Source organism: Salvelinus alpinus, chromosome 22 (genome assembly GCF_045679555.1).
Source record: "Salvelinus alpinus chromosome 22, SLU_Salpinus.1, whole genome shotgun sequence".
NCBI classification, from domain to species: Eukaryota; Metazoa; Chordata; class Actinopteri; order Salmoniformes; family Salmonidae; genus Salvelinus; species Salvelinus alpinus.
This window is the reverse complement of record NC_092107.1, coordinates 29,833,430-29,858,408: the sequence shown is the minus strand read 5'-3', so window position 1 is coordinate 29,858,408 and position 24,979 is coordinate 29,833,430. Positions and strand designations below refer to the sequence as shown.

The 24,979-nt window shown below is 45.2% G+C and overlaps 1 protein-coding gene across 1 annotated transcript in view; it reads right to left on the bottom strand.

Moving 5' to 3' along the window:
* The window catches only part of LOC139549393 (chordin-like), a 28,945-nt gene extending 4,783 nt beyond the window's left edge, over positions 1-24,162 (bottom strand). The window contains exons 1-15 of the mRNA XM_071359860.1: positions 18,193-24,162; positions 15,801-15,904; positions 15,425-15,551; positions 12,545-12,691; positions 12,009-12,126; positions 11,685-11,772; positions 10,198-10,339; positions 8,064-8,201; positions 7,513-7,595; positions 4,881-5,028; positions 3,239-3,345; positions 2,828-3,107; positions 1,670-1,911; positions 1,369-1,482; positions 135-326 (exon numbers count right to left, since the gene is read on the bottom strand). Of these exons, the coding sequence (XP_071215961.1) occupies positions 135-326; positions 1,369-1,482; positions 1,670-1,911; positions 2,828-3,107; positions 3,239-3,345; positions 4,881-5,028; positions 7,513-7,595; positions 8,064-8,201; positions 10,198-10,339; positions 11,685-11,772; positions 12,009-12,126; positions 12,545-12,691; positions 15,425-15,551; positions 15,801-15,904; positions 18,193-18,352 (2,190 nt within the window). The 5' untranslated portion in view covers positions 18,353-24,162. The remainder of the gene's footprint in view (positions 1-134; positions 327-1,368; positions 1,483-1,669; positions 1,912-2,827; positions 3,108-3,238; positions 3,346-4,880; positions 5,029-7,512; positions 7,596-8,063; positions 8,202-10,197; positions 10,340-11,684; positions 11,773-12,008; positions 12,127-12,544; positions 12,692-15,424; positions 15,552-15,800; positions 15,905-18,192) is intronic.
* Positions 24,163-24,979: the final 817 nt, after the last annotated feature.

The window sequence follows — 24,979 nt, the reverse complement described above, 5'->3', positions numbered from 1 at the left end:
ACTATACTTCTAGATTCTCCATGGAAAGGGCTTCTTAGTTCAGGACTAGACTTAATCAGTGTCTGGGAAACCAGCAGTTAATGTAATGCATAGCTATAGCGCCGCCCTAGTGCTTGTAGTTTGAACAGTCCTACCTGACAGCTGCAGGTGAAACAGTTGTTGTAGTTGGGGGTCCAGAATGAGCCGTGGGCGTGGTGTTGACTCTCAAAGAAACAGGTGTGGGGGTCTTTCTTTAGTTCCTCAGGATCACGCACAAACAGGTCATCAAACTCCGCCACCTCCACCTCACCCCTTGTCCCAAACTCACAGTTGTTAGGCACATGGACCTGTAGGGAGAGAAAGACAGAAGGAGGGAGGGAGAGAGAGAAGAATGGAGAGGGGGGTGACAGAGAGAGAAAGAGGGGACGAGCATGAGAAAGGGACATAGATAGAGAGGGGCAGAAAAGGGGACGAGCATGAGAAAGGGACATAGATAGAGAGGGGCAGAAAAGGGGACGAGCATGAGAAAGGGACATAGATAGAGAGGGGCAGAAAAGGGGTGAGCATGAGAATAGGAGAATAAGAGGAGGGACCAAGAGAAAGAGAACAAGGAGGAGGAAGTAGGGAGAGCGGGGGGAAGACAGAGGGTAGGATTTCAGTGATTTGTTGGACAAACCTCCCTTGTGCCTTTTTATAAAGTGTACTTGTAAATTAGTCCTAAATGGAGCCTTCAGCCTGCTTTCCGCCCATGTCTCTACGGCTCCACGGCAGATGGCTGTTTATGTGTCAGACCTGTTTGCTATTAAAACTACCGGACCTTACTGTGTGTACGTGTGTGTGTTCACACGTTTCTTTCTTCCATTCTAATCCCTGGCAGCTAAGACAAAATCATAAACCAGGCCACCTGCAGATATGTTAGCGTGTAACGATGTGTTTGTGTGTGTGTGTGTGTGTGTGTGTGTGTGTGTGTGTGTGTGTGTGTGTGTGTGTGTGTGTGTGTGTGTGTGTGTGTGCCCTCACAAACTTTTACTTTTCAACAAAATGTCTCTAAAAACACAAGACCACCTGTCAGTGAGAGTGTGTGGCCTCACACTGACTAAGTGAGCAATCACACACACACACACATAAACACTCAGCTGACTAGGGCCCTAAGGAGCCTCAGCTCCCTCCCTCCCTCCCTCCTCTCCTCCACCTGTCATCGCTCCATCTCTATAATCCTCAATATATTCCAGTAATGCATAATCAAACTGAAGAGTGTGGATTGAGATTGAGCTACGGTTGAGGTTGAGATGTGCACTGTGTTAGGATTTTAGAGTGGTTGAATAACGTTTGTTAAGTGGTTGAGTTCTGGTTGTTAAGTGGTTGAGTTATGGTTGTGGTCCTACTCACCTGTCCACGTATCTCTCCTCTGGTGTTGACCTTGGTGCTGACCTGGATGAAGGCTGTCCCTCTGTCCAGGTGACGCAACAACTCTACACTGATGTCCTTCAACACACCCTGGGCCTGAGAGAGAGAGAGAGAGAGAGAGAGAGAGAGAGAGAGAGAGAGCGAGAAAGAGAGAGAGAGAGAGAGAGAAAGAGAGAGAGAGAGAGAATGGAATAAGATTCTGCTGTATGTATACATTATCTATATCATACTGTCATGACAAAGTTGTGTGTCTGTGATTATTCATGTGTCTCCCTCTGCCTACCTGAGAACCGTAGAACCCTGTCAGCAGTCTCTTGTGATTGGTGCTGCTCTCGCCAAGCTCGCCGATTTCGGCAAATCCATGAAGGTGGGCGCTGACTGTGAGGTCATCAGCTTTGCTGAGGCCTGCCACCACGATCTCATAATGGAGGTGACAGCGCTCGTCCACAGACACCCAAGCATGGCCCCCAGCACTGGTCAGGACTGGAGGGGCCACAAACTGGCCTGCCAGAGGGACAGGGATCTCTAGGGAAGGAGAGGGTTGAGAGAGTTAAATATGAATGAAAAGCAAAAGACTAGAGTTAAAGAGAATAATCTCAAATTGGGATCAATGTTTTTCTTTCAGATACTTTATAAAGGTGCCTCTGTGGACAGTGTCTCTAGTCTAGAGGACTGGAGTTTTCTATCCCTGACCATTTACTCAACCTAAGTGTACTTGAGTTACTCTATGGTGAATCCCAAACCAGTCCATCGCCACTACCAACTCGCTCGGAGGGCCTTCCATTTTCACGTGTTACTAACAAAACTCAAAGGGTGATTTCAAGAGTGGTGAGGGGATCAATCAACTTCGGGACATACTAACACAACCCCACCACGCCGCACTGCTTCTTGACACAATGCCCACTTAACCCAGAAGCCAGCCGCACCAATGTGTTGGAGGAAACACGGTACACCTGGCGACCATGTCAACGTGCATGCGCCTGGCCCGCCAAAGGAGTCGCTAGAGCGCGATGGGACAAGGACATCTCTGCCGGCCAAACTAATCTAGACAACGCTGGGCCAATTGTCTCATGGGTCTACCGGTCGTGGCCGGCTGTGACACAGGTTCGGGATATACCCTTGACTTGAATGATGCAATTCATGTTCCACATTTAAATAATAAAATGGACATGAAATTCAAATTAGAAAAATTACCCTGTCATTTTACACGATAACAGTCACAGTTAAACATGTCATCTGGGAGGTATTTCATCTGTTACTTGTGTCAAACACAAACAAACACAGGTGGCTCATAATTTGTGCGACTCCATTCTAGTGTGAAATTGCACAAACTCAAAAATAATTCATGAATGGAGGAGCGAATGCACAAATGAAGGAGCGAGACAAAGGGGGTTGATTTAGGATTCAGCCCTAGTGCTCTGGTCTGAGGTCAGTGTCTCACCATGTCTGGGTGCCTCCAGGCCGCTGTAGAGCAGGCCTCTGATCTGTCCGCGTAGCTCCCCCTCCTGGCTGTGTGCGGTAGCCACGTTGATGAACAGTTCGTTCTGCAGCAGCATGTGGATGTGACGCGCCTCCAGACGACTCCAGCTTCCCGTCGCCCGCCCGCTGGGCCTGTCGAACTCTGGAGCTAGGTCATACAGCACGGACCGCTTACTGCGCCGCCGAGGCTTTAGCTCGATGGTCAGACCCACCACTTCACTGGATAACCCCGCTATCTGGACCTGTGTACGGAGCAGGATATGGGTTGGTTTGGTGGTTCAGTTCAGTTCAGATATGTAAATAGTGACAGTACAATTCCATTTGATTCAGTTATTTAAAGTTAAAATCAATTAAATTCAGTTCAGATCCATACCTGGTAGTCCAGGGTGCCGTTATCATGGAGATGAAAGAATGCTGATCCCACACCGCCTGTCTTCCCTGCTGTCAATGCATCACCACTGGACATGACACTCTGGATGGCTGGAGAGAGAAAGAGAGGGAGTGGAGGACAGAAAGAGAGAAAAGTGAGAGAGGAAATAGTAAATGATTTCTTCATAACAGATGAACACGCAGTGCCACATTTGGATCGTTTCATGTTTCCATAAAGCAAATTGAAGGTGGAACGAGAGAGGATGAGAGAGAGTGAGTATGAGTAGGGTCTCCCTGACTCTGATCTCAAAACATTGTCCCCTTTCCATTTCAGCCCCAGACCCAGACTACTACAGACTAATCTGTGTGTGATGAGGCAGCTCTTGCATGCGAGATGAGGCAATGCTCTCTGTCGTGTTATAATTCACCATGTTAGTTTGGAGAGCCAGACAGGGGGGAGCTGAGAGAGGGCCAGAACACATTCTCTCACGTCTCCGCTGTAGAACGATACACACACATGCACACACCCCCCATGTCATCACTCCACCAGAGGGGACAATCACAGGGAACGGAATAGAGCACAACCCGTCCACACAGAACTTTGGGGTGAGGGTAAGTGTGTGTCATCTCAAAAGAGAGAATTCTATCTTAAGTGGTGTACCCCCCAACACATGCACACCCTAACCCAAGGTTAAACCGTGGGATGAGGTAACCCTTGTTGAACACGAAGGGGCTTAGAAGACAGACAGGGAAAGACAGATAGAGAAGGAGAGGCTCTCCAAAGAAGGGAGAAAACTACTCAAAGAAAGGCCGAATGGGAGTGATAGAGGGGAAGGAGTTCAAGACAGAAAAAGAACAGAACAAGAGAGACAGGCAGAGAGAGAGAGAGATGTAAGGAGAGAGTGAAACGAGTGTGTTGGGTTGAATTCTTCACACATAACGTCAACCTGTTAATCATGGAGCTGGAACACCAGTATGGAGAGTGAGGTCCAGCAGACTGTGACCTTGGCAGCGCCCTGTGTGTGTGTGTGTGTGTGTGTGTGTGTGTGTGTGTGTGTGTGTGTGTGTGTGTGTGTGTGTGTGTGTGTGTGTGTGTGTGTGTGTGTGTGTGTGTGTGTGTGTGTGTGTGTGTGTGTGTGTGTACACACAAGTGTGTGTGTGCGTATGAAAAAGACAATGTGTGTGTGAGTGTGTGTGGGGGGTCTAAGTATATAAGTATGTTTGCATTAGAGTCACTTGAATTGAACATGTGTGCCCTGAATTGTCTCAGACTTTGTCTACGACACACACCTCCTCTCCCGGTCTTGGTGGACCACCAAGTCAAACAGCGGGGATATAAACATGGTTTTACTTCAGTGATAAGACTTGAAAGAAAGGAGTATTTATAGAAGAGAGAGAATCGCTAAAACAGCCATGGAGGAACAGAAGGGGAACAAGTGAACTGAAAGACAAAACACATTCCTCCTAGGTCTCTGACGTTGGCCTCATTTCAGGTGTGATGGGGTGACAGAAGAGGAATAAAGGTTGATTGTTTGATGTTGAGCGATTCGAGTAACTTCATCGATTCAACATGTCACTTCTCTGAGTGACTGACTGTGGGCTGATTGATTGATTGGTTGTTCTACATAAAGGGGCGTGGCACTTACTGTCACATGACTTCCTGCCGGTGATGAAGCCGGAGATGTGTCTGGGATCCGGGCCCTCAGTTTCCACGGCGATCACCAGCTGGCCCCTTGATAACCAGAAGAGCTCCCGACTGTTCAGGTCTGTCAGTACCTCAGCAAAGTCTGGGTCCTAAAGGGAGAACGTTGGGGAAATGGTGATACATCGTCAGACTTATCAGAAACAAACACACAAGGGGTTGTAATAGATAAACTCACAAAGTCATTCTACTCAAACACACATACAGACCCTGAAACACACTCATTATGTCACAACAACACACTCTCTCTGTCTCTCTCAACAACCCCCCTACCACCACACACACACACATAGGCCTTAGACACACCGGAAATATGGCTTGCTTTGGGGCTAATATCTCACACAATGCACCCACTTTCATATCCTTCCAACCGCCAGAACTTTAGATAAACAGAGATTGTAAAGTTATTTGAAAAATGTTGTATTAATGTGACAGATGTATGACTGTGGTGAACACATTACTTTTATGACCTCGGAGGCCATTTAAATAGAAATATCCATGTACAATGAATCCAGGGACAGGATTGAGCCAAGAGAGAGAGAGAGAGAGAGAGAGAGAGAGAGAGAGAGAGAGAGAGAGAGAGAGAGAGAGAGAGAGAGAGAGAGAGAGAGAGAGAGAGAGAGAGAGAGAGAGAGAGAGAGAGAGAGAGAGAGAGAGAGAGAGAGAGAGAGAGAGAGAGAGAGAGAGAGAGAGAGAGAGAGAGAGAGAGAGAGAGAGAGAGAGAGAGAGAGAGAGAGAGAGAGAGAGAGAGAGAGAGAGAGAGAGAGAGAGAGAGAGAGAGAGAGAGAGAGAGAGAGAGAGAGAGAGAGAGAGAGACATCGTTGCTGAAAGGTGTATAAAATCAAGCACACAGCCATGCAATATCCATAGACAAACATTGGCAGTAGAATGGCCTTACTGAAGAGCTCAGTAACTTTAAATGTGGTACCGTCATAGGATGCCACCTTTCCAACAGTCAGTTCATCAAATGTCTGCCCTGCTAGAGCTGCCCCGGTCAACTGTAAGTGCTGTTATTGTGAAGTGGAAACGTTGAGGAGCAACAACGGCTCAGCCGCAAAGTGGTAGGCCACACAAGCTCACAGAACGGGACCACTGAGTGCTGAAGCGCATAAAAATCCTGGAAGCAGCGTCAGCAAAATAACTGTTAGTCTGGAGCTTCATGAAATGAGTTTCCATGGCCGAGCAGCCGCACATAAGCCTAAGATCACCATGCGCAACGCCAGGCGTTGGCTGGAGTGGTGTGAAGCTAGCAGCCATTGGACTCTGGAGCAGTAGAAACACATTCTCTGTAGTGATGAATCACACTTCACCATCTGGCAGTCTGATGGACGCATCTGGGTTTGACGGAAGCCAGGAGAACGATACCTGCTCCAATGCATAGTGCCAACTGTAAAGTTTGGTGGAGGAATAATGGTCTAGGGATGTTTTTCATGGTTCGGGCTAGGCCCCTTAGTTCAAGTGAAAGGAAATCTTAACGCTACAGCGTACAATGATATTCTAGACAATTCTGTGCTTCCAACTTTGTGGCAATAGTTTGGGAAAGACCATTTCCTGTTTCAGCATGACAATGCCCCAGTGCACAAAGCGAGGTCAATACAGAAATGGTTTGTCGAGATCAGTGTGGAAGAACTTGACTGGCCTGCACAAAGCCCTGACCTCAATCCCATCGAATACCTTTAGGATAAATTGGAACGCCGACTGCGAGCCAGGCCTAATCGCCCAACATCAGTGCCCGACCTCACTAATGCTCTTGTGAATGGAAGCAAGTCCCAGCAGCGATGTTCTAACCTCTAGTGGAAAGCCTTTCCAGAAGAGTGGAGGCTGTTATAGCAGCAAAGTGGGGACCAACTCCATATTAATGCCCATGATTTTGAAATTATATGTTCGACCAGCAGGTGTCCAAATACTTTTGGTCATGTAACGTAAAGACTATTTGGTGTATGTGTGTGTGGGTGTAAAACAGAAAGAGGGGCACATCAACTCTCAGATTCACATAATTCCCACCAGATCAAAAACAGACTCCTCCTTTCATCACTCCTCCTCCCTCTATCCCTCCCCCTCTTCCTCCCTCTTTCTGGTCCCACAGACAACTAACCACTGACATGTGTGAGGAGTGTGCATGCCGTCCCACACTCTCTCCCTCACTCTCTCCTTTCTGTCTCTCATCCCTCCATCTCTTCCTCACTACATCTGTCTCTTACAACACCCATCCACTCTCTCTCTTTCTTTTTCTTTGTCCATCACATCTCTATGGAGGTTTAACAGTACTGGCAACAGCAGTAGGATGTGGGGAAGGAACCACATCCGTCTCAGCGGGAGAGTGTGTCACGATGTCATCTGTTTCCCCCTTTCCTCCCGACTCTTGGTTTGTCCCTGATGTCACGATGTCATCTGTTTCCCCCCTTTCCTCCTGCCTCTTGGTTTGTCCTGATGTGTGTTTTCCTCCTAACGGTTAAGGTTAGGATCTGGTTTAGTGAGGACAAGCAGATCCTAGATCTGTGTCCAAGAGAGAAACAGAAAAAGAGAGAGAGAGAAAGAGAAAGAGAGAGAGTGTGTGTGTAGTTTCTAAAACGTACATAGGCGGTGACGTTGGCATGGATCTCTCTCAGGACATGTTGGCTGTACTGCAGTCGTACCCGGATGGGCACCAGGGGGGAGTCTACAGGGCCGAGAGAGAGCACACAGAACAAACTTAGAACCATGTCACACTGCCTCACAGCACTCCCTAGTCCCAAAACAAATTCTAGTCTCTTGTCTTTTCCCCTAATTTACTCCCTAGTCCCTAGTCCCAAAACAACCTCTAGTCTCTTGTCTTAGCCCCTAACTTACTCCCTAGTCCCTAGTCCCCAGTCCCAAAACAACCTCTAGTCTCTTGTCTTAGCTCCTACTCTCTAGTCCCAAAACAACCTCTAGTCGCTTGTCTTATTCCTTAAGGTACTCCCTAGTCCCCCAGCCCCAAAACAACCTCTAGTCACTTGTCTTAGCCCCTACTCTCTAGTCCCAAAACAATCCCTAGTTTCTTGTCTTAGTTCCTACTCCCTACTCCCAAAACAACCTCTAGTCCCTTGTCTTATGGCTGAAGGTATCAGTCCTCCCTCCCCCATCCCTCTCTCTCTCCCCCTCCCACCTCTCTGTCTGTGTTGTATCAGTCCCTGCAGTATGAGGATGAAGTGAAGGTTGTTCTCTGTGTCACTCAGAGTCAGCATGGCAATGCCTCCCATCCCAGAATGCTCTTTTTCTGAGGTCAGAGTGGAGCTGAACGTCTCTGTGGGGTCACACAGATATTACACTCACATTATAAACACACATGCTATACACACATACCTTTTTTACTGTATTTGGTTATGGAGGCCATCCACTATGTTCTCATGCAGATACTGTTTACAATATGAGCTGTATACATTACTGAACGGTTGTTCTCATTGAAATGTACACAAATGTATTGTATCCCTCATTTACTCAAGTGGTTCCTTTATTTTGGCAGTTACCTGTACACACACAGCTACAGTTGAAGTCGGAAGTTTACATACACTTAGGTTGGAGTCATTAAAACGTGTTTTTCAACCACTCCACAAATGTCTTGTTAACAAACTATAGTTTTGGCAAGTCAGTTAGGACATCTACTTTGTGCACGACACAAGTAATTTTTCCAACAATTGTTTACAGACAGATTATTTCACTTATAATTCACTGTATCACAATTCCAGTGGGTCAGAAGTTTGCATACACTAAGTTGACTGTGCCTTTCAACAGCTTGGAAAATTCCAGAAAATGATGTCATGGCTTTAGAAGCTTCTGGTAGGCTAATTGACATCATTTGAGTCAATTGGAGGCGTACCTGTGGATGTATTTGAGGCCTACCTTCAAACTCAGTGACTCTTCGCTTGACATCATGGGGAATTCAAAAGAAATCAGCCAAGACCTCAGAAAAATAAATTGTAGACCTTCACAAGTCTGGTTCATCCTTGGGAGCAATTTCCAAACGCCTGAAGGTACCACGTTCATCTATACAAACAATAGTACGCAAGTATAAACACCATGGGACCACGCAGCTGTCAAACCGCTCAGGAAGGAGACGCATTCTGTCTCCTAGAGATGAACGTACTTTGGTGCGAAAAGTGCAAATCATCCCAGAACAACAGCAAAGGACCTTGTGAAGATGCTGGAGGAAACAGGTACAAAGTATCTATATCCACAGTAAAACAAGTCCTATATCGACATAACCTGAAAGGCCGCTCAGCATGGAAGAAGCCACTGCTCCAAAACCGCCATTAAAAAGCCAGACTACGGTTTGCAACTGCACATGGGGACAAAGATGGTACTTTTTGGAAAAATATCCTCTGGTCTGATGAAACAAAAAGAGAACTGTTTGGCCATAATGACCATCATTAAGTTTGGAGGAAAAAGGGGGGTGCTTGCAAGCCGAAGAACACCATCCCAACCGTGAAGCACAGGGGTGGCAGCGTAATGTTGTGGGGGTGCTTTGCTGCAGGAGGGGCTGGTGCACTTCACAAAATAGATGGCATCATGAGGAAGGGCATTTATGTGGATATATTGAAGCAACATCTCAAAACATCAGTCAGGAAGTTAAAGCTTGGTCGCAAATGGGTCTTCCAAATGGACAATGACCCCAAGCATACTTCCAAAGTTGGGGCAAAATGGCTTAAGGACAACAAAGTCAAGGTGTTGGAGTGGCCATCACAACGCCCTGACCTCAATCCTATAGAAAATTTGTGGGCAGAACTGAAAAAGCGTGTGCAAGCAAGGAGGCCTACAAACCTGACTCAGTTACACCAGCTCTGTCAGGAGGAATGGACCAAAATTCACCCAATTTATTGTGGGAAGCTTGTGGAAGGCTACCTGAAACGTTTGACCCAAGTTAAACAATTTAAAGGCAATGCTACCAAATACTAATTGAGTGTATGTAAACTTCTGACCCACTGGGAATGTGATGAAAGAAATAAAAGCTGAAATAAATCATTCTCTCTAATATTATTCTGACATTTCACATTCTTAAAATAAAGTGGTGATCCTAACTGACCTAAGACAGGGAATTTTTACTAGGATTAAATGTCAGGAATTGTGAAAAACGGAGTTTTAATGTACTTGGCTAAGGTGTATGTACACTTCCGACTTCAACTGTATGTACATAAATCTGAATTCATTGAAATATATTCTTCTATCCACATTTAAACAGATACACAAACACACTTTCATGCACCCACAAATACACGCATGCACGTGCACGCACACACACACACCTGCGAACAGTGCTCTGTGTTTGATGATCTTTCCTTCGATCTGCTCCCGTCTACCGGTGGCTGTTGTCATAGTAACCCGAAGTTGTTCTGCCTGTAGCTGTCGCACGTGGGATTGGGGAAGATTCTTCCACACCCCGCAGATCTGAAACACACACACAGGTGAGCCACAGTTGCAGCTGCATGTTCTTAGCCAAGGCTGGGGTTTGAGTGTGTTAGTGTGTGTGTGTGTGTGTGTGTGTGTGTGTGTGTGTGTGTGTGTGTGTGTGTGTGTGTGTGTGTGTGTGTGTGTGTGTGTGTGTGTGTGTGTGTGTGTGTGTGTGTGTGTGTGTGTGTGTGTGTGTGTGTGTGTGTGTGTGTGTGGTGTTCTTAGCCAAGGCTGGGGTTTGAGTGTGTGTGTGGTGTTCTTAGCCACAGCTGGGGTTTGAGTGTGTGTGTGTGGTGTGGTGTTTCTATAGCCAAGGCTGGGGTTTGAGTGTGTGTGTGTGTGTTGTGTTCTGCCATAGTTACAGCTTACAAACTGACTCAAAACAGTCTGCATATGCTGTTTAATTTCTCTGCAACACACACAGTTCCATCTGTGGAAAAGATCAGCCCGTCGAGACTCTGGACTCAAACATCGAAACCTCCGTAAAAAATATTTGCCTTAGAGGGGTAAGAAATGTGATGACGGACACACACCTCATAGCTCAGACTCCAGGATAATCTCCTCTTTCAATTATAATTGTGCTCCGTCTCCTTCGCACGGGTGATGTCACGCACTAAATACCACCCCCCGAGATAATCTGTGCCAACAACCCCTCCCCCTGGCCGTCCCAGGGCGGTTTCACTAAGGTCCTCTAGCACTCGACACTTGATAGGGGCATTTGTCAAACAAATTATAGGTAAAAAAAATTCTAGGCCTATATTCAGGGGTCCTGACTTAAGTTGTTACAGAATGTGATGATGTTACATGTGTAATTTGGCTTTAGACGGGAAATGGTGCACTGGTGATGTAGGCCTCTGTCACACACACCCACACACACACAGCTCCCCTCTTAAATAAACTATACCTTCCTTTCTCGTTGTCTTTCTCTGTGTTTACTCTGTGTAAAGTTAGGTGACTGTGGCAGTTCCTTGTGCCTCTCAGTCCAACAGTTGCACCATTCCATTTGACCCAATAAAATCAACTGTTTGTGAGAATGGCTCCATTCGGACAATGATAAGGCAATGCTGTGACAACGCTGTGAGTGTGTGTGTGTCTATGTGTGTCTGTATGTGCGTGTGTATGTTTGTGTATTTGTGGCAGCGTCTGTGTTTATTATTGCAGGGTGAATTATGTCGGGGCCAGTGAGAGTTTGACAGGAGAGTCACAGAGAGAGAGCGTTTATCATGGAGGTGCCTCATCTTTCTCTCCCTGTCTTCTCACATTCACACACACATAGACACACAACAAAAACATAAATAGTGGAAATGTCTACCTAGGAACAGAGAGTGTTCCAGTCTCTTACCATGTCTGAGTCTCCCTTAGGGGTCTTGTACTCAAACGCAGTGTTTCCATCTGAATCAAGGAAGACAACCCTGCTTGGTCGCCCGATCCTAGGAGAGGAGAGAAGGAGGGAGAACAGGAGAGAGGAAGAGGGAGGGAGAACAGGAGAGAGGAAGAGGGAGGGAGAACAGGAGAGAGGAAGAGAGAACAGGAGAGAGGAAGAGGGAGGGAGAACAGGAGAGAGGAAGAGGGAAAGATACAATTTCATTTTATCAAGTTAGAGACTAGTCATTACTAATGATTATCACATGATTATTGTTAGTTTTTCTGTCAGTGTGTGTGTTACCTCTGGTAGGTGATGGAGAAGGTCAGGCTGGTTCTAGTGAGAGAGAAGCGTGCCCGGGCCACACCACTGGAGCTGGGTAACCAGGAGCCTGTCACTCCCGTCAACACTGCTACAAAGTCTGGACACACACACACACACACACACACACACACACAGTAAAGATGTAAGAATGACTGAATGGAGGAATGATTTCCTTGTTACGGGGGCTGTGAGAGAATGTGTCCTTATATGAAAACTGTATATCCTTGTACTGTATATCCATGTACTGCATGTATAATATGTGTGTGTGTTTCCATGTCAGGTAGCCAAGCGGTTAAGAGCATTGGGCCAGTAATCGAAATGTCGCTGGTTCGACTCCCCGAGCCGACTAGGTGACCAAATCTGTTGATGTGCCCTTGATCAAGGCACTTAACCCTAAAAACTCCCGTTAGTGATTAAATGTTAATGACTAAATGTATATGATGTATGTCCATGCATGAGTGTACAGTATGTGTGTTTGCATGCGTGGGTTGGTGCGTCCAAGTGTGCATGCTCACCAGTGCGGCTCTCCCCAGAGGAAATGTCCTCAGAGCTGAGGTATGAGCGGTCATTGTAGGACTTGTGCAGGTCATCCTCTTTCTCCTTCTCCTGGAAGTACTCGAAGCCATCAAACACCGCCTCCGCCTGCTTCCTGTCCACCTCGCCTGGACAAGCGCAACACAACACCCAGGGGCACAGCGTGTGAGGCGGTGGGCTATTTACACAACACCTACAGGTTGGCATTACTTTAACATGAAGGCATAAAGTAAGGAGAATCACAGCAAATGTTGAATGAGTGAAACAGCTAGAAAGAATGACAGAGTGAAAGAGAGGAGAGGAATAATTCTAAAATGCCAGGAGTTCTTTCTGTCCTCCCTAATTCTCTCTGTCTCTCTCCCTCTCTTATTTCTCTCTATCCACCCTCTCTGTCTGTCTCTCCCTCCCTTTTTCTCTCTCCAGGTGTCTCTTCCAATCACTTGTTGGAGCACTCCTGGCTCGTCTGGGTGCCACGGCAACAAGGGTTGTTTCTTAGTCCGAAGAGCAGAGGGGGAGTGACACTCACGTGCCATCTCAACAATGACCTGCTGTTCTAAACCACTGTGTGTCCTGATGTCATGAGCACATTTCAGCGCCTCACACACACTGAAATACAGACACACTGAAAAGCATACTGAGAGAAAAACACACACACTACGAGACAGACAGGCTCTTACTCACACACACATCATCAAAGAGTCCAGACTTATTTCTTCAAGGTCATCCACTTTACTCCTAGACTATCTGCTTGACTTCACTGTGTCCCTCTCATATCCTCTCTCTCTGGCTCTCTCATCTCACTCGTTTATTATCCTCTCTATCTCTCTGGCTCTCTCCTCTCAATCGTATATTATCCCCTCTCTCTCTCTCTGGCTCTCTCCTCTCACTCGTTTATTATCCTCTCTCTCTCTCCTCTCACTTTTTTATTATCTTCTCTCTCTCTGGCTCTCTCCTCTCACTCGTTTATTATCCTCTCTCTCTGGCTCTCTCCTCTCACTTGTTATTTATCCTCTCTCTCTCTGGCTCTCTCCTCTTACTTGTTTATTATCCTCTCTCTCTGGCTCTCTCCTCTTACTTATTTATTATCCTCTCTCTCTGGCTCTCTCCTCTCACTTGTTATTTATCCTCTCTCTCTCTGGCTCTCTCCTCTTACTTGTTTATTATCCTCTCTCTCTCTCTCTGGCTCTCTCCTCTCACTCGTTTATTATCCTCTCTCTCTCTCTCTGGCTCTCTCCTCTCACTCGTTTATTATCCTCTCTCTCTCTCTCTCTCTCCCTGGCTCTCTTCTCTCATTCGTTTATTATCCTCTCTCTCTCTGGCTCTCTCCTCTCACTCGTTTATTATCCTCTCTCTCTCTCTCTCTCTCCCTGGCTCTCTTCTCTCACTCGTTTATTATCCTCTCTCTCTCTGGCTCTCTTCTCTCACTCGTTTATTATCCTCTCTCTCTCTGGCTCTCTCCTCTCACTCGTTTATTATCCTCTCTCTCTCTGGCTCTGTTCTCTCACTCGTTTATTATCCTCTCTCTCTCTGGCTCTGTTCTCTCACTCGTTTATTATCCTCTCTCTCTCTCTGGCTCTCTCCTCTCACTCGTTTATTATCCTCTCTCTCTCATTATCCTCCTTCCTCTCTCTTTCATGGCCTTATTCCCCCGGTCCTCTCTCTCTCCCTCCACAGGGCACGCTCTAGGGCTTCTGTGTAGTGTCAGTCTCACCTCCTTCCATTCTATACTGTATCCTCAGGTGCACCAGTGAATACACACACACACACACACACACACACACACACACACACACACACACACACACACACACACACACACACACACACACACACACACACACACACACACACACACACAAACCCCAGCCTTGGCTAAGAACACCACACACACACACTCAAACCCCAGCCTTGGCTAAGAACACCACACACACACTCAAACCCCAGCCTTGGCTAAGAACACCACACACACACACACACACACACAAACATGCACATAAACACGCAAACACACACAAGCATGCACACACCGTTTCCATCACTTAGACAAACATACTCAAAGCTTTTTAACATTTAGACAAACACACTCATACTTTTCCTAAATACACAACCACAACACACTCCCAAGCTTTTCAAAAAATCACCACCACGACACACACACTCTCAACATTTTCCCACATGAACACAAACACACTCAATGTTGTCTCAGTGCTGGGGGCCCACACCTCAGAGAAACTCAGGGCTTTACCTTAACTTTCCATTACCAAAACACACTGCTGAATAACTATGGAGAAAATAAGAGCCAACATGTGTGAGGGAACGTTTGCGCAGGTGTGTGTGTGTGGTGTGTGTGTGTGTGTGTGTGTGGGGGGGGGGGGGGGGGGGGTATGCGTGTGCATGATTGTGACCCTGAGTGAATGGGGGAGTGAGAAAGAGGGAATAAGAGAAATAAATAAAAAGAGAGCGAGAATGAGCGTATTTGACACAGTCGAGTAGGAGAGACAACCGAGCCCAGACCTGCTACTGATTACCAATCAGCCTCTCTAGAGAACAACATAATGAAACTATCTGACCTAGAGAGAGCGAAAGAGGGGTAACAGGAGACATGATGGGGCAGGATAGATCATTAGTAGGCTTGTAGGGGTTACCTTTGGGCAAGTCTATATAGTGATAGGGACAGTTAGTAGGCTAGTAGGGGTTACCTTTGGGCAAGTCTATATAGTGATAGGGACAGTTAGTAGGCTAGTAGGGGTTACCTTTGGGCAAGTCTATATAGTGATAGGGACAGTTAGTAGGCTAGTAGGGGTTACCTTTGGGCAAGTCTATATAGTGATAGGGACAGTTAGTAGGCTTGTAGGGGTTACCTTTGGGGCAGGTCTTGCAGCATTGTCCAGGTAGCAGCACTGGGTCATCACAGCTAGGCTCAGGACAGTCCTGCTTGACGTTCTTACAGCTTACCTTCCCCAACACCTTACTCTTACGACCCCTTTGCTGAAAATAATAGATAAGAAACATCAACTCCTCATCCACACTGACCTCAACACTGTATCACACAGACCTGATGATATTTGTTAAATGGGGTCATTTTGGGGGCACTAAGATCTGGAGATGATTTTGGTAATTGATTAATTCATAATTAATTTGTTTGTTATTTTAGGCCCAATTTCTGTCCACATAATGGCTCCACTATCCAAGATTGACATGTACTCTATTAGGCTTATTGTGAAGGGTGTTACTTACTGTCTCGCAGTAACATTGGACACAGTGCATGACTCCAAACGGCTCACCGAGGTCAGGGTGCCAAGTGTCCTCCAGAGAATAGAATCTTCCTCCGAATGAACATCCTGCAATCAGTCCAGAAGAACCCATTAAGACAACAATACACTAGCAGTTGGTACAGTCCACATCTAAATGTAAAACTGGTGAGTAGCCTGTAACATCCCTCTGTTTAGATTGCTTATGTTTATAAGAACTGAGGTTGAGGCGTTCGTATACTTTAGTTGAACTTCAAATCAGAAGTATGCTGGCATTACATAGTTCACATGACATATCACTCCATTACATAGTTCACATGACATATCACTCCATTACATAGTTCACATGACATATCACTCCATTACATAGTTCACATGACATATCACTCCATTACATAGTTCACATGACATATCACTCCATTACATAGTTCACATGACATATCACTCCATTACATAGTTGACATGACATATCACTCCATTACATAGTTCACATGACATATCACTCCATTACATAGTTCACATGACATATCACTCCATTACATAGTTCACATGACATATCACTCCATTACATAGTTCACGTGACATATCACTCCATTACATAGTTCACATGACATATCACTCCATTACATAGTTCACATGACAATATCACTCCATTACATAGTTCACATGACATATCACTCCATTACATAGTTCACATGACAATATCACTCCATTACATAGTTCACATGACATATCACTCCATTACATAGTTCACATGACATATCACTCCATTACATAGTTCACATGACATATCACTCCATTACATAGTTCACATGACATATCACTCCATTACATAGTTCACCTGACATATCACTCCATTACATAGTTCACCTGACATATCACTCCATTGCATAGTTCACATGACATATCACTCCATTACATAGCCTAGTCTGAGATCCACATGTTATGATGCTGGATTTTTTCTTCTTCGAATGGCTACAATTAATTCACAATTTATGCCCGAGACAATCAACCAAACATTCAGTAGAACAGAAACGATTGCATGGCATTGCCAGACACTTTAATAGGATAGCCAGGCCTATGCTCTTGCCAATGAGATATGTACTGGACAGTTCACTGCGAAGTGAAAGACTGCATATTCCCACATTGGCGTCAGACAGAACGACAAAAATAGGATTCTTCCCAGCCAGTGGATGTTTGACAGATAATCGATTCCGCGGCTGGGACATGTTGCGTGGATTGACTGGATGTCTCATGCTCCAGAGCTCACCGACGCCTCCTGTTCCATTTAAATGGTGCAGGGGACCCTCAATGAATATAAAAAAGGCCATTCACACAACAAACACCAAGCCATTTGGAAAGAGAGAAAAAAGGAATGCGCTTTTGGTAGCCTAGCAGGGGCTATGTAATGGAAACCAATTGATATATTAGGTTTTGAGTATTTCAAAATAATTGTTAAAGTAGTATTAATAAAAGTATTGCATTATAAAAAGCCTGCATAAAAATTGCCCCAGCAACAAGTGTTTGCGCCACAACCCTCCCCTGCCTAGCACCATATGGGTGTGCGCCTTGTGCATTCCTCTTCCCGTTTCAGAGTCGCTGTACACCGCAGCCTGGAGGTGAGCCTCCCCGGTGCCAAGTTCACTACTGTTGATTTGATATTGCGCGGTTGCCGTAGCTGCTAACAACCTGGTTCGCATTATTCTTTCATTAAGTGACTACACTTTAAACAGTCCAGTCGCGTTAGAGTTAGACGTAGCACCATGCTTTCCCGCACAACTCACTGCGATATAAATCACTGCTTGGCACAGCCAGAGAAGGCCACTAAAGAACTGCAGCAATGGACAGCCGATTGATTACAGTTTCCAGGATTGGAAAACGTTATTAGTGGCAGTTGTTAATACACTGCTCTAACCCCTTGACTTCTTACTCCCATGGGCTCAGTAGGCCTACCCTTTTAAATACAAGCAGTTTAAAGCCCTGCACATGAACCAGATGGCATTCTCAGTGGTTATGATTAAGATGTTTTCTGAAAGTTTGTTCATGAAGTAACCATAACAGTGGGACATTTGAGGAAGACAAATACAAAAGATTGGGTTGATAATAAGGGTGATGCTGTGCAGTGAGACACTTTGATAGACAAAATGATAGGCTACTACAGCCTATTCTTAGCCTAAGTAATCATCTACTGACGGTCTTAAAAGGCTATAGTCATATTAGGCTATACATTCAAATTTATATTTGGCAGATTAGCAAACGAGCACTAGGCTAGCCTATAGTGCTGAAATGCCCGTGCCAGGATTCAAAACGCAGCAGGGGTCATTCATTGAATTCAGATATTTAGGTTGAAAAGAAGTAGAAGAAGCATCTTGGCTCACCTGACATGCCCTTGGATGGTAAAGGTTCCCTCTCCGAATGGATGGGCAGAACGGGAGACTTCAGCCGTGAGGCCAGTCCAGAGTGCAGCCACGCGCAGCTCATCACGCACAATAAGGAACTCAGCGCGCGGCGAGTCTGCATCCCGGCGAGGGGTAGCATCCAAAACTGGCTCCGGTTTCTCTTTCCCTTTTCGTTCTTGAAAAACTTCTTCCCTTCGTTTTTAGAAGCTTTCACGTGAAGGTAAGTTGTCACTCCAGTAATAAACCTTCTCTAAATAAACAGGAATAGGTCAGCATTCAAGTCACAAGACAGCCTATTCGTTGATGGTCTTGAAGTTATTCCTATTCGGAAATAAAGACTCCCAAGTTATGCAACAGAGAGAAGCAGAGAAAGTGACCAAAGAGGTTGGAGGTTCTCCGAGGCAATGACTGTACCAGCCCAGAAGCTTCTGTCCCGTCCGTGCGGGTCCCTTCCCACTTTATACTTTCCCTGGACACTTGGAGCAGGCACGGGCAGGGAGGGGTGAGAAGGAAAGGAGTGGGTGGAGTTAGGAGGGGGGGGGTCAACGGGGGTCTTAGAGCCTATACCACTAACCTAATTCCATGTCAAATGTGAACACCTAGTGAAGGAAAGTGGAATCTTCAGGACTGCAGCCTACAGTAGGATAGGGAGGAATGTTGGTGTCTGTGTGTGCAGCCTGTTCTGTATTTATACAACTGCTTCTAGAGTTCAGACCTAAGTGACTTAACAGAAACAAATGAACATAGTTTGAATAGCTCAGGCGACGTATTTCAATCTGTGTTGATCCTCTATCACAGAATGCCCTTTTTTATTTAGCACTTGATTTATTTTGGCCATATTAACTTCAGCTTCAAATACCTACCATTCCTACCTGAACATTCATCTGTTTGTGTAGCCTATTCGTAAGCCAACGGTTTGATTGTACTCTTATGTCGTTATAAAGTTACAACTCAATATAATCCTGTTTTTGGATAGTGTAGGACTACTGTTCTAGACGTCTATGTAGGTTTTGTCTGCCCTTCATCCAGTTCTCATTGAATAAGAATGTATGAAGTCATCGACAATATCGACTCACATTCTTTATTGTTTTGTTTAGGGAAACGTTCTCTTAGATGTTATAAAAGTGAAAATTACATACAATAAACACTTGATTTAGATTTGTTTTAAGTTGAGCAATATGCTTCCCACTCCTCCATATTCCATAGGTGCGAGAAGGCGTGCAAGAGGCTTCAGGCATGGTCCCTACGGAGGCATCACGAGCGCTCGGCGGGTCAAGTTTACAGTGAAGTGTGCACGGAGATTTATTTGAATAAGTTCACAGCAAGAGTCTCGCCAATCAGTCATTCTGTGGAACAGTAATGATCCCTTAGTGAGTGCAAGTACAGGACAACCACCCCCAATTAGACATAATATGATGATAATACAGTAATGATAATATTAATCAAAATAATAATGGCATATAATAACTAATTTCAAACTTTGGACATTAATTTGCTTATTGTAGCCTAAAGGTTCACACTCTTTGTGTGCCCTTCTTTCCCAAAGTCTCAAACTACCCCAACGAATAATAAAACAACCAAAATAAAGTCGGCCTGGGTCAGGCTGTGAATCAGGCTGTTTAGAGAAGAACCATATATCTATTACTGATTGTAGCTTTGTCTGTCGCGCCCCGGAAACGGCGCGAGCCTCTCGCCTCCAAACCCTCCCCAATCCATCCACATGCTAAACATGACGATACAATATGCTCAATGGCGATAACCTAACCCATTCAATAAGAAACCAGCACGTCCCCTATTCTGCCCGAGTGACCCTGGCTCTAACCAGTGCTATAAACAACAACTATGAAATGAAAAGGACAACGATGTCTCGAAGCATAGGCCTATATCCAAATTAAAGTTTTCTAACGTCTTAGGTAGGGCTGTGACGATTATTACATTTTGGGTAACGGTTATTGTCGATTTTTTTTGTTGAGTTTGTAGGCCTAATGCATCATAATTGTGTTTGGGGCTGCAGGTAGCCTAGTGGTTAGAGTGTTAGGCCAGTAACCGAAAGGTTGCTGGATCGGAAACCCGATCCATGGTTATTGTCCATAATTGTCGGTTGCATTATTATATGATAATTGTGCCAGCATTAGTCTTAGGCTATTTGAATAAAATTGCATTCTATTTTCTGCATCCGTTTGTATTTATGGCTAGTTCCCCAGCGCCAGTGTAGGTGGAGATAGAAGTGAATGTGGGAACCCCTAAATATCTGTCAAAGTATTGGAATAAAACTGACTTATTTTGTCCCCTTGTGTTTATGCTATAGACAGACATTGTAGCCGAAATTGAAGAGCAAATAAACATTATTGAAAAAGTACAGATCTGACATGCCAGTTTGGTGGTGAAAGTACATATAAAGTACACAAATACAGTACCAGTCAAAAATATATTTTGATTTGTTTAACACTGTTTTGGTTACTACATGATTCCATGTGTTATTTCATAGTTTTGATGTCGTCACTATTATTCTACAATGTAGAAAATAGTCAAAATAAAGAAAAACCCTGGAGTAGGTGTGTCCACACATTTGACTGGTTCTGTATGTACATTATATTTTATGTTCCTGACATTGTTTGTTCTGTTATTTCTTCATTTCTTTCTTTTAATTTATTTTGGGATTTGTGTGTATTGTTTTGTATTGCTAGGTATTACTGCACTGTTGGAGCTAGCGAAGTTGTATATGTGAGGACAACGTGCAATTTTTATGCATATGTCACATTATGTGGCTGTGAGAGACTTCCATTGAGGTGAGTGAAATCACACGCGGGTTCCCCTCTCCTCCGTCCACTTCGCGCACCCGTGAAATGGAATCGATGATGGTCTATTTGCACTTCATCACGAAGTGATAACCGCCGCTTTTATTTATTGCTGCACCGACCAATTCATTAGACTGGCTAGCGAATTGTCTGTTGGAGATAACACCACACATTCATATTATGCGGGTCACACTTAGAGTAATGAGGGGAGCTTTTGTGTATTTCCCTACACACATGGATTGCTACACAGTAGGTGCACTTTTCTTAATTCCAAAAATGATGTGTGTGTGTGTGTGTGTGTGTGTGTGGACATGCCTGAGATAATACAACATTTGGTTTAAAGATTCTGGGTGTTGTAAGACATTCTTTAATGTTGCCATATTATTGGGTATATTGTACAGCCTCCTATTATTGTATATGTAAAAGTAACGGATTCAGGGTTGAAAAGTGGAGTCAGTCCACCTCGGTAGCTTGTGTAGAGTTTGTCCTTACCTGCCGATTTTTAAAAATTGAGTCTCATTCTCGCACCCACTTCAAGAATGAAAGTAGCTTAGCCAGGAGTTTACAGTCGTTCCCCTAAGCCTTGACTTGTGGGTTCATTTAAAGAAGAGAGGAGCGAGAGAGAGAGAAAATGAGAGGCAAAAGGAAAGAGAGAGCGCACGCGTCTGAAGTCATATGCCAAAAAACATTGATTGCGTTCTATTACAATCGATTAACCGTGACCAGCGTTTCATAAGAGTGAGTAAGGTTACAATTCCAATAAGACAACCTAATACACTGCTCAAAAAAATAAAGGGAACACTTAAACAACACAATGTAACTCCAAGTCAATCACACTTCTGTGAAATCAAACTGTCCACTTAGGAAGCAACACTGATTGACAATAAATTTCACATGCTGTTGTGCAAATGGAATAGACAACAGATGGAAATTATAGGCAATTAGCAAGACACCCCCAATAAAGGAGTGGTTCTGCAGGTGGTGACCACAGACCACTTCTCAGTTCCTATGCTTCCTGGCTGATGTTTTGGTCACTTTTGAATGCTGGCGGTGCTTTCACTCTAGTGGTAGCATGAGACGGAGTCTACAACCCACACACGTGGCTCAGGTAGTGCAGCTCATCCAGGATGGCACATCAATGCGAGCTGTGGCAAGAAGGTTTGCTGTGTCTGTCAGCGTAGTGTCCAGAGAATGGAGGCGCTACCAGGAGACAGGCCAGTACATCAGGAGACGTGGAGGAGGCCGTAGGAGGGCAACAACCCAGCAGCATGACCACTACCTCCGCCTTTGTGCAAGGAGGAGCACTGCCAGAGCCCTGCAAAATGACCTCCAGCAGGCCACAAATGTGCATGTGTCTGCTCAAATGGTCAGAAACAGACTCCATGAGGGTGGTATGAGGGCCCGACGTCCACAGGTGGGGGTTGTGCTTACAGCCCAACACCGTGCAGGACGTTTGGCATTTGCCAGAGAACACCAAGATTGGCAAATTCGCCACTGGCGCCCTGCGCTCTTCACAGATGAAAGCAGGTTCACACTGAGCACATGTGACAGACGTGACAGAGTCTGGAGACGCCATGGAGAATGTTCTGCTGCCTGCAACATCCTCCAGCATGACCGGTTTGGCGGTGGGTCAGTCATGGTGTGGGGTGGCATTTCTTTGGGGGGCCGCACAGCCCTACATGGGCTCGCCTGAGGTAGCCTGACTGCCATTAGGTACCAAGATGAGATCCTCAGACCCCTTGTGAGACTATATGCTGGTGCGGTTGGCCCTGGGTTCCTCCTAATGCAAGACAATGCTAGACCTCATGTGGCTGGAGTGTGTCAGCAGTTCCTGCAAGAGGATGGCATTGATGCTATGGACTGGCCCGCCCGTTCCCCAGACCTGAATCCAATTGAGCACATCTGGGACATCATGTCTCGCTCCATCCACCAACGCTACGTTGCACCACAGACTGTCCAGGAGTTGGCGGATGCTTTAGTCCAGGTCTGGGAGGAGATCCCTCAGGAGACCATCCGCCACCTCATCAGGAGCATGCCCAGGCGTTGTAGGGAGGTCATACAGGCACGTGGAGGCCACACACACTACTGAGCCTCATTTTGACTTGTTTTAAGGACATTACATCAAAGTTGGATCAGCCTGTAGTGTGGTTTTCCACTTTAATTTTGAGTATGACTCCAAATCCAGACCTCCATGGGTTGATAAATTTGATTTCCATTGATAATTTTTGTGTGATTTTGTTGTCAGCACATTCAACTATGTAAAGAAAAAAGTCTTTAATAAGAATATTTCATTCATTCAGACCTAGGATGTGTTATTTTAGTGTTCCCTTTATTTTTTTGAGCAGTGTATAAACCAGACACCATGCCTCTTTTATAGTCAAAGTGTTGTCCAATATGTTCTCCCTGAAGATAGGACACACTCGAGGCCTAAAATAGGACCAGATCAAAGAAACAGAGACGCTATATAGGCCTATGTGAGAACATATTGGTGCTTTTGATGACGCAATCATGCCTCTTCTCTGTGTATTTGCTGATGGTGTCGAATACAGACAGCCGAAAGTGCATAAACGCAACAGCGCATGTTTCATTTGTGTAGGCCTACTTCCCCAGAAACCCCCTCACTCCATCCTCTTTCCGTCTGACTGGCACATTCGGGACCGCATCCTGTTTGCTGGCTGGATTATACTGGAGGTGTGAATATACAGCGAGAAGGGGGAGCAGATAGCCTGGCAGATGTGTACCAACCGGTTACAGGGCGCCCCCAACACCACCTGCTCCCCATCACGGTTTTATGTACACTGATCAAATGGCAGAGGTCGACAACGAGGTCACTACAATTTCTGTCCTTTTACGCACGCACATTTAACCCGCTGTGGCACCTGAGAGATGGATTTGTTTGGTAATATGCGCGATGTCCTTAATTTTAATTTACATTCCAGTCTCAATCATTTCTGACTCAAGTGTAAATGTCGTGAAACAAACCAGAACAAATGCGCTGAATGGAGTATGGACATCCTGTCTCCCGCGCTCTCCTTGGACCACTGCTCGCTTTATCAAGTCCAGACATCGAGACGGAATTTTGTTTCTCAAGAACAAGTCAGAAAAAAGGAAAGTTGCTCACTGATTAGTTCACTTTTATAGAGAGTCGTCAGAAATACGATGACTCATTTTATTTTACCCTTGATAAAATCCTTAATATGACTCTTGGAGGAGGTGGATATTATTTAGCCTAATGATGGAAAAAATAATAACATGCCAGTGATTGAATAGCCATGCCAGTGTTTATAAATTAAACGTTGTATACATGATAAAATATAAATCGGTCATATTCAGCACTAATCATCTAAACTGACACATTATGAGGTCAATTGAAACCAGAGGATGTGTCTCGGGGAAGAGCCTTTTACTGCCTCCAATTTGGTTCTTAATGGCAACTGACAGAACAACAAAACGGCAAGGGATTATGTATTTATAGCTACTGTTATGCTGATAATGATGGTAATAAGGCTAACCAGGCCTACATGAGTTGGTGTTGTTAGGCTAATTATTGTGTTACTCCTAGCAATGGAAAGTAGAGAATAGCCACTCAAAATTTAAATGGCGGTCTGGTTAGAATTCATGTTTATTCATGTATGAACGCTCGGAATCAATACGCAAACACTGCCGAAACGGCTAAATGAAAGTGGACGGGGGTGCGAATTAAATTGGTGCTCCTGGTTGTCTTTTTCTCACAATCCATTTTCGAGGGTTCCCTAGATGGAGAGTGTGAGTCGAATTATTGCCCTCCATGCAATTAGCGACCAGAAGCCATCTCCAAACACAGTTGGCATGGAAACGTGGTGAGGAGGGGGACAACACCACTTGTCTTTGACACCTCGGATCCAACTGTGATATCTCTCACTTTAGGCTTGTACAATTGCGTCACTCCAAGTCGCCACTGTAGCAGCCTACTGTATGTATCTGATATT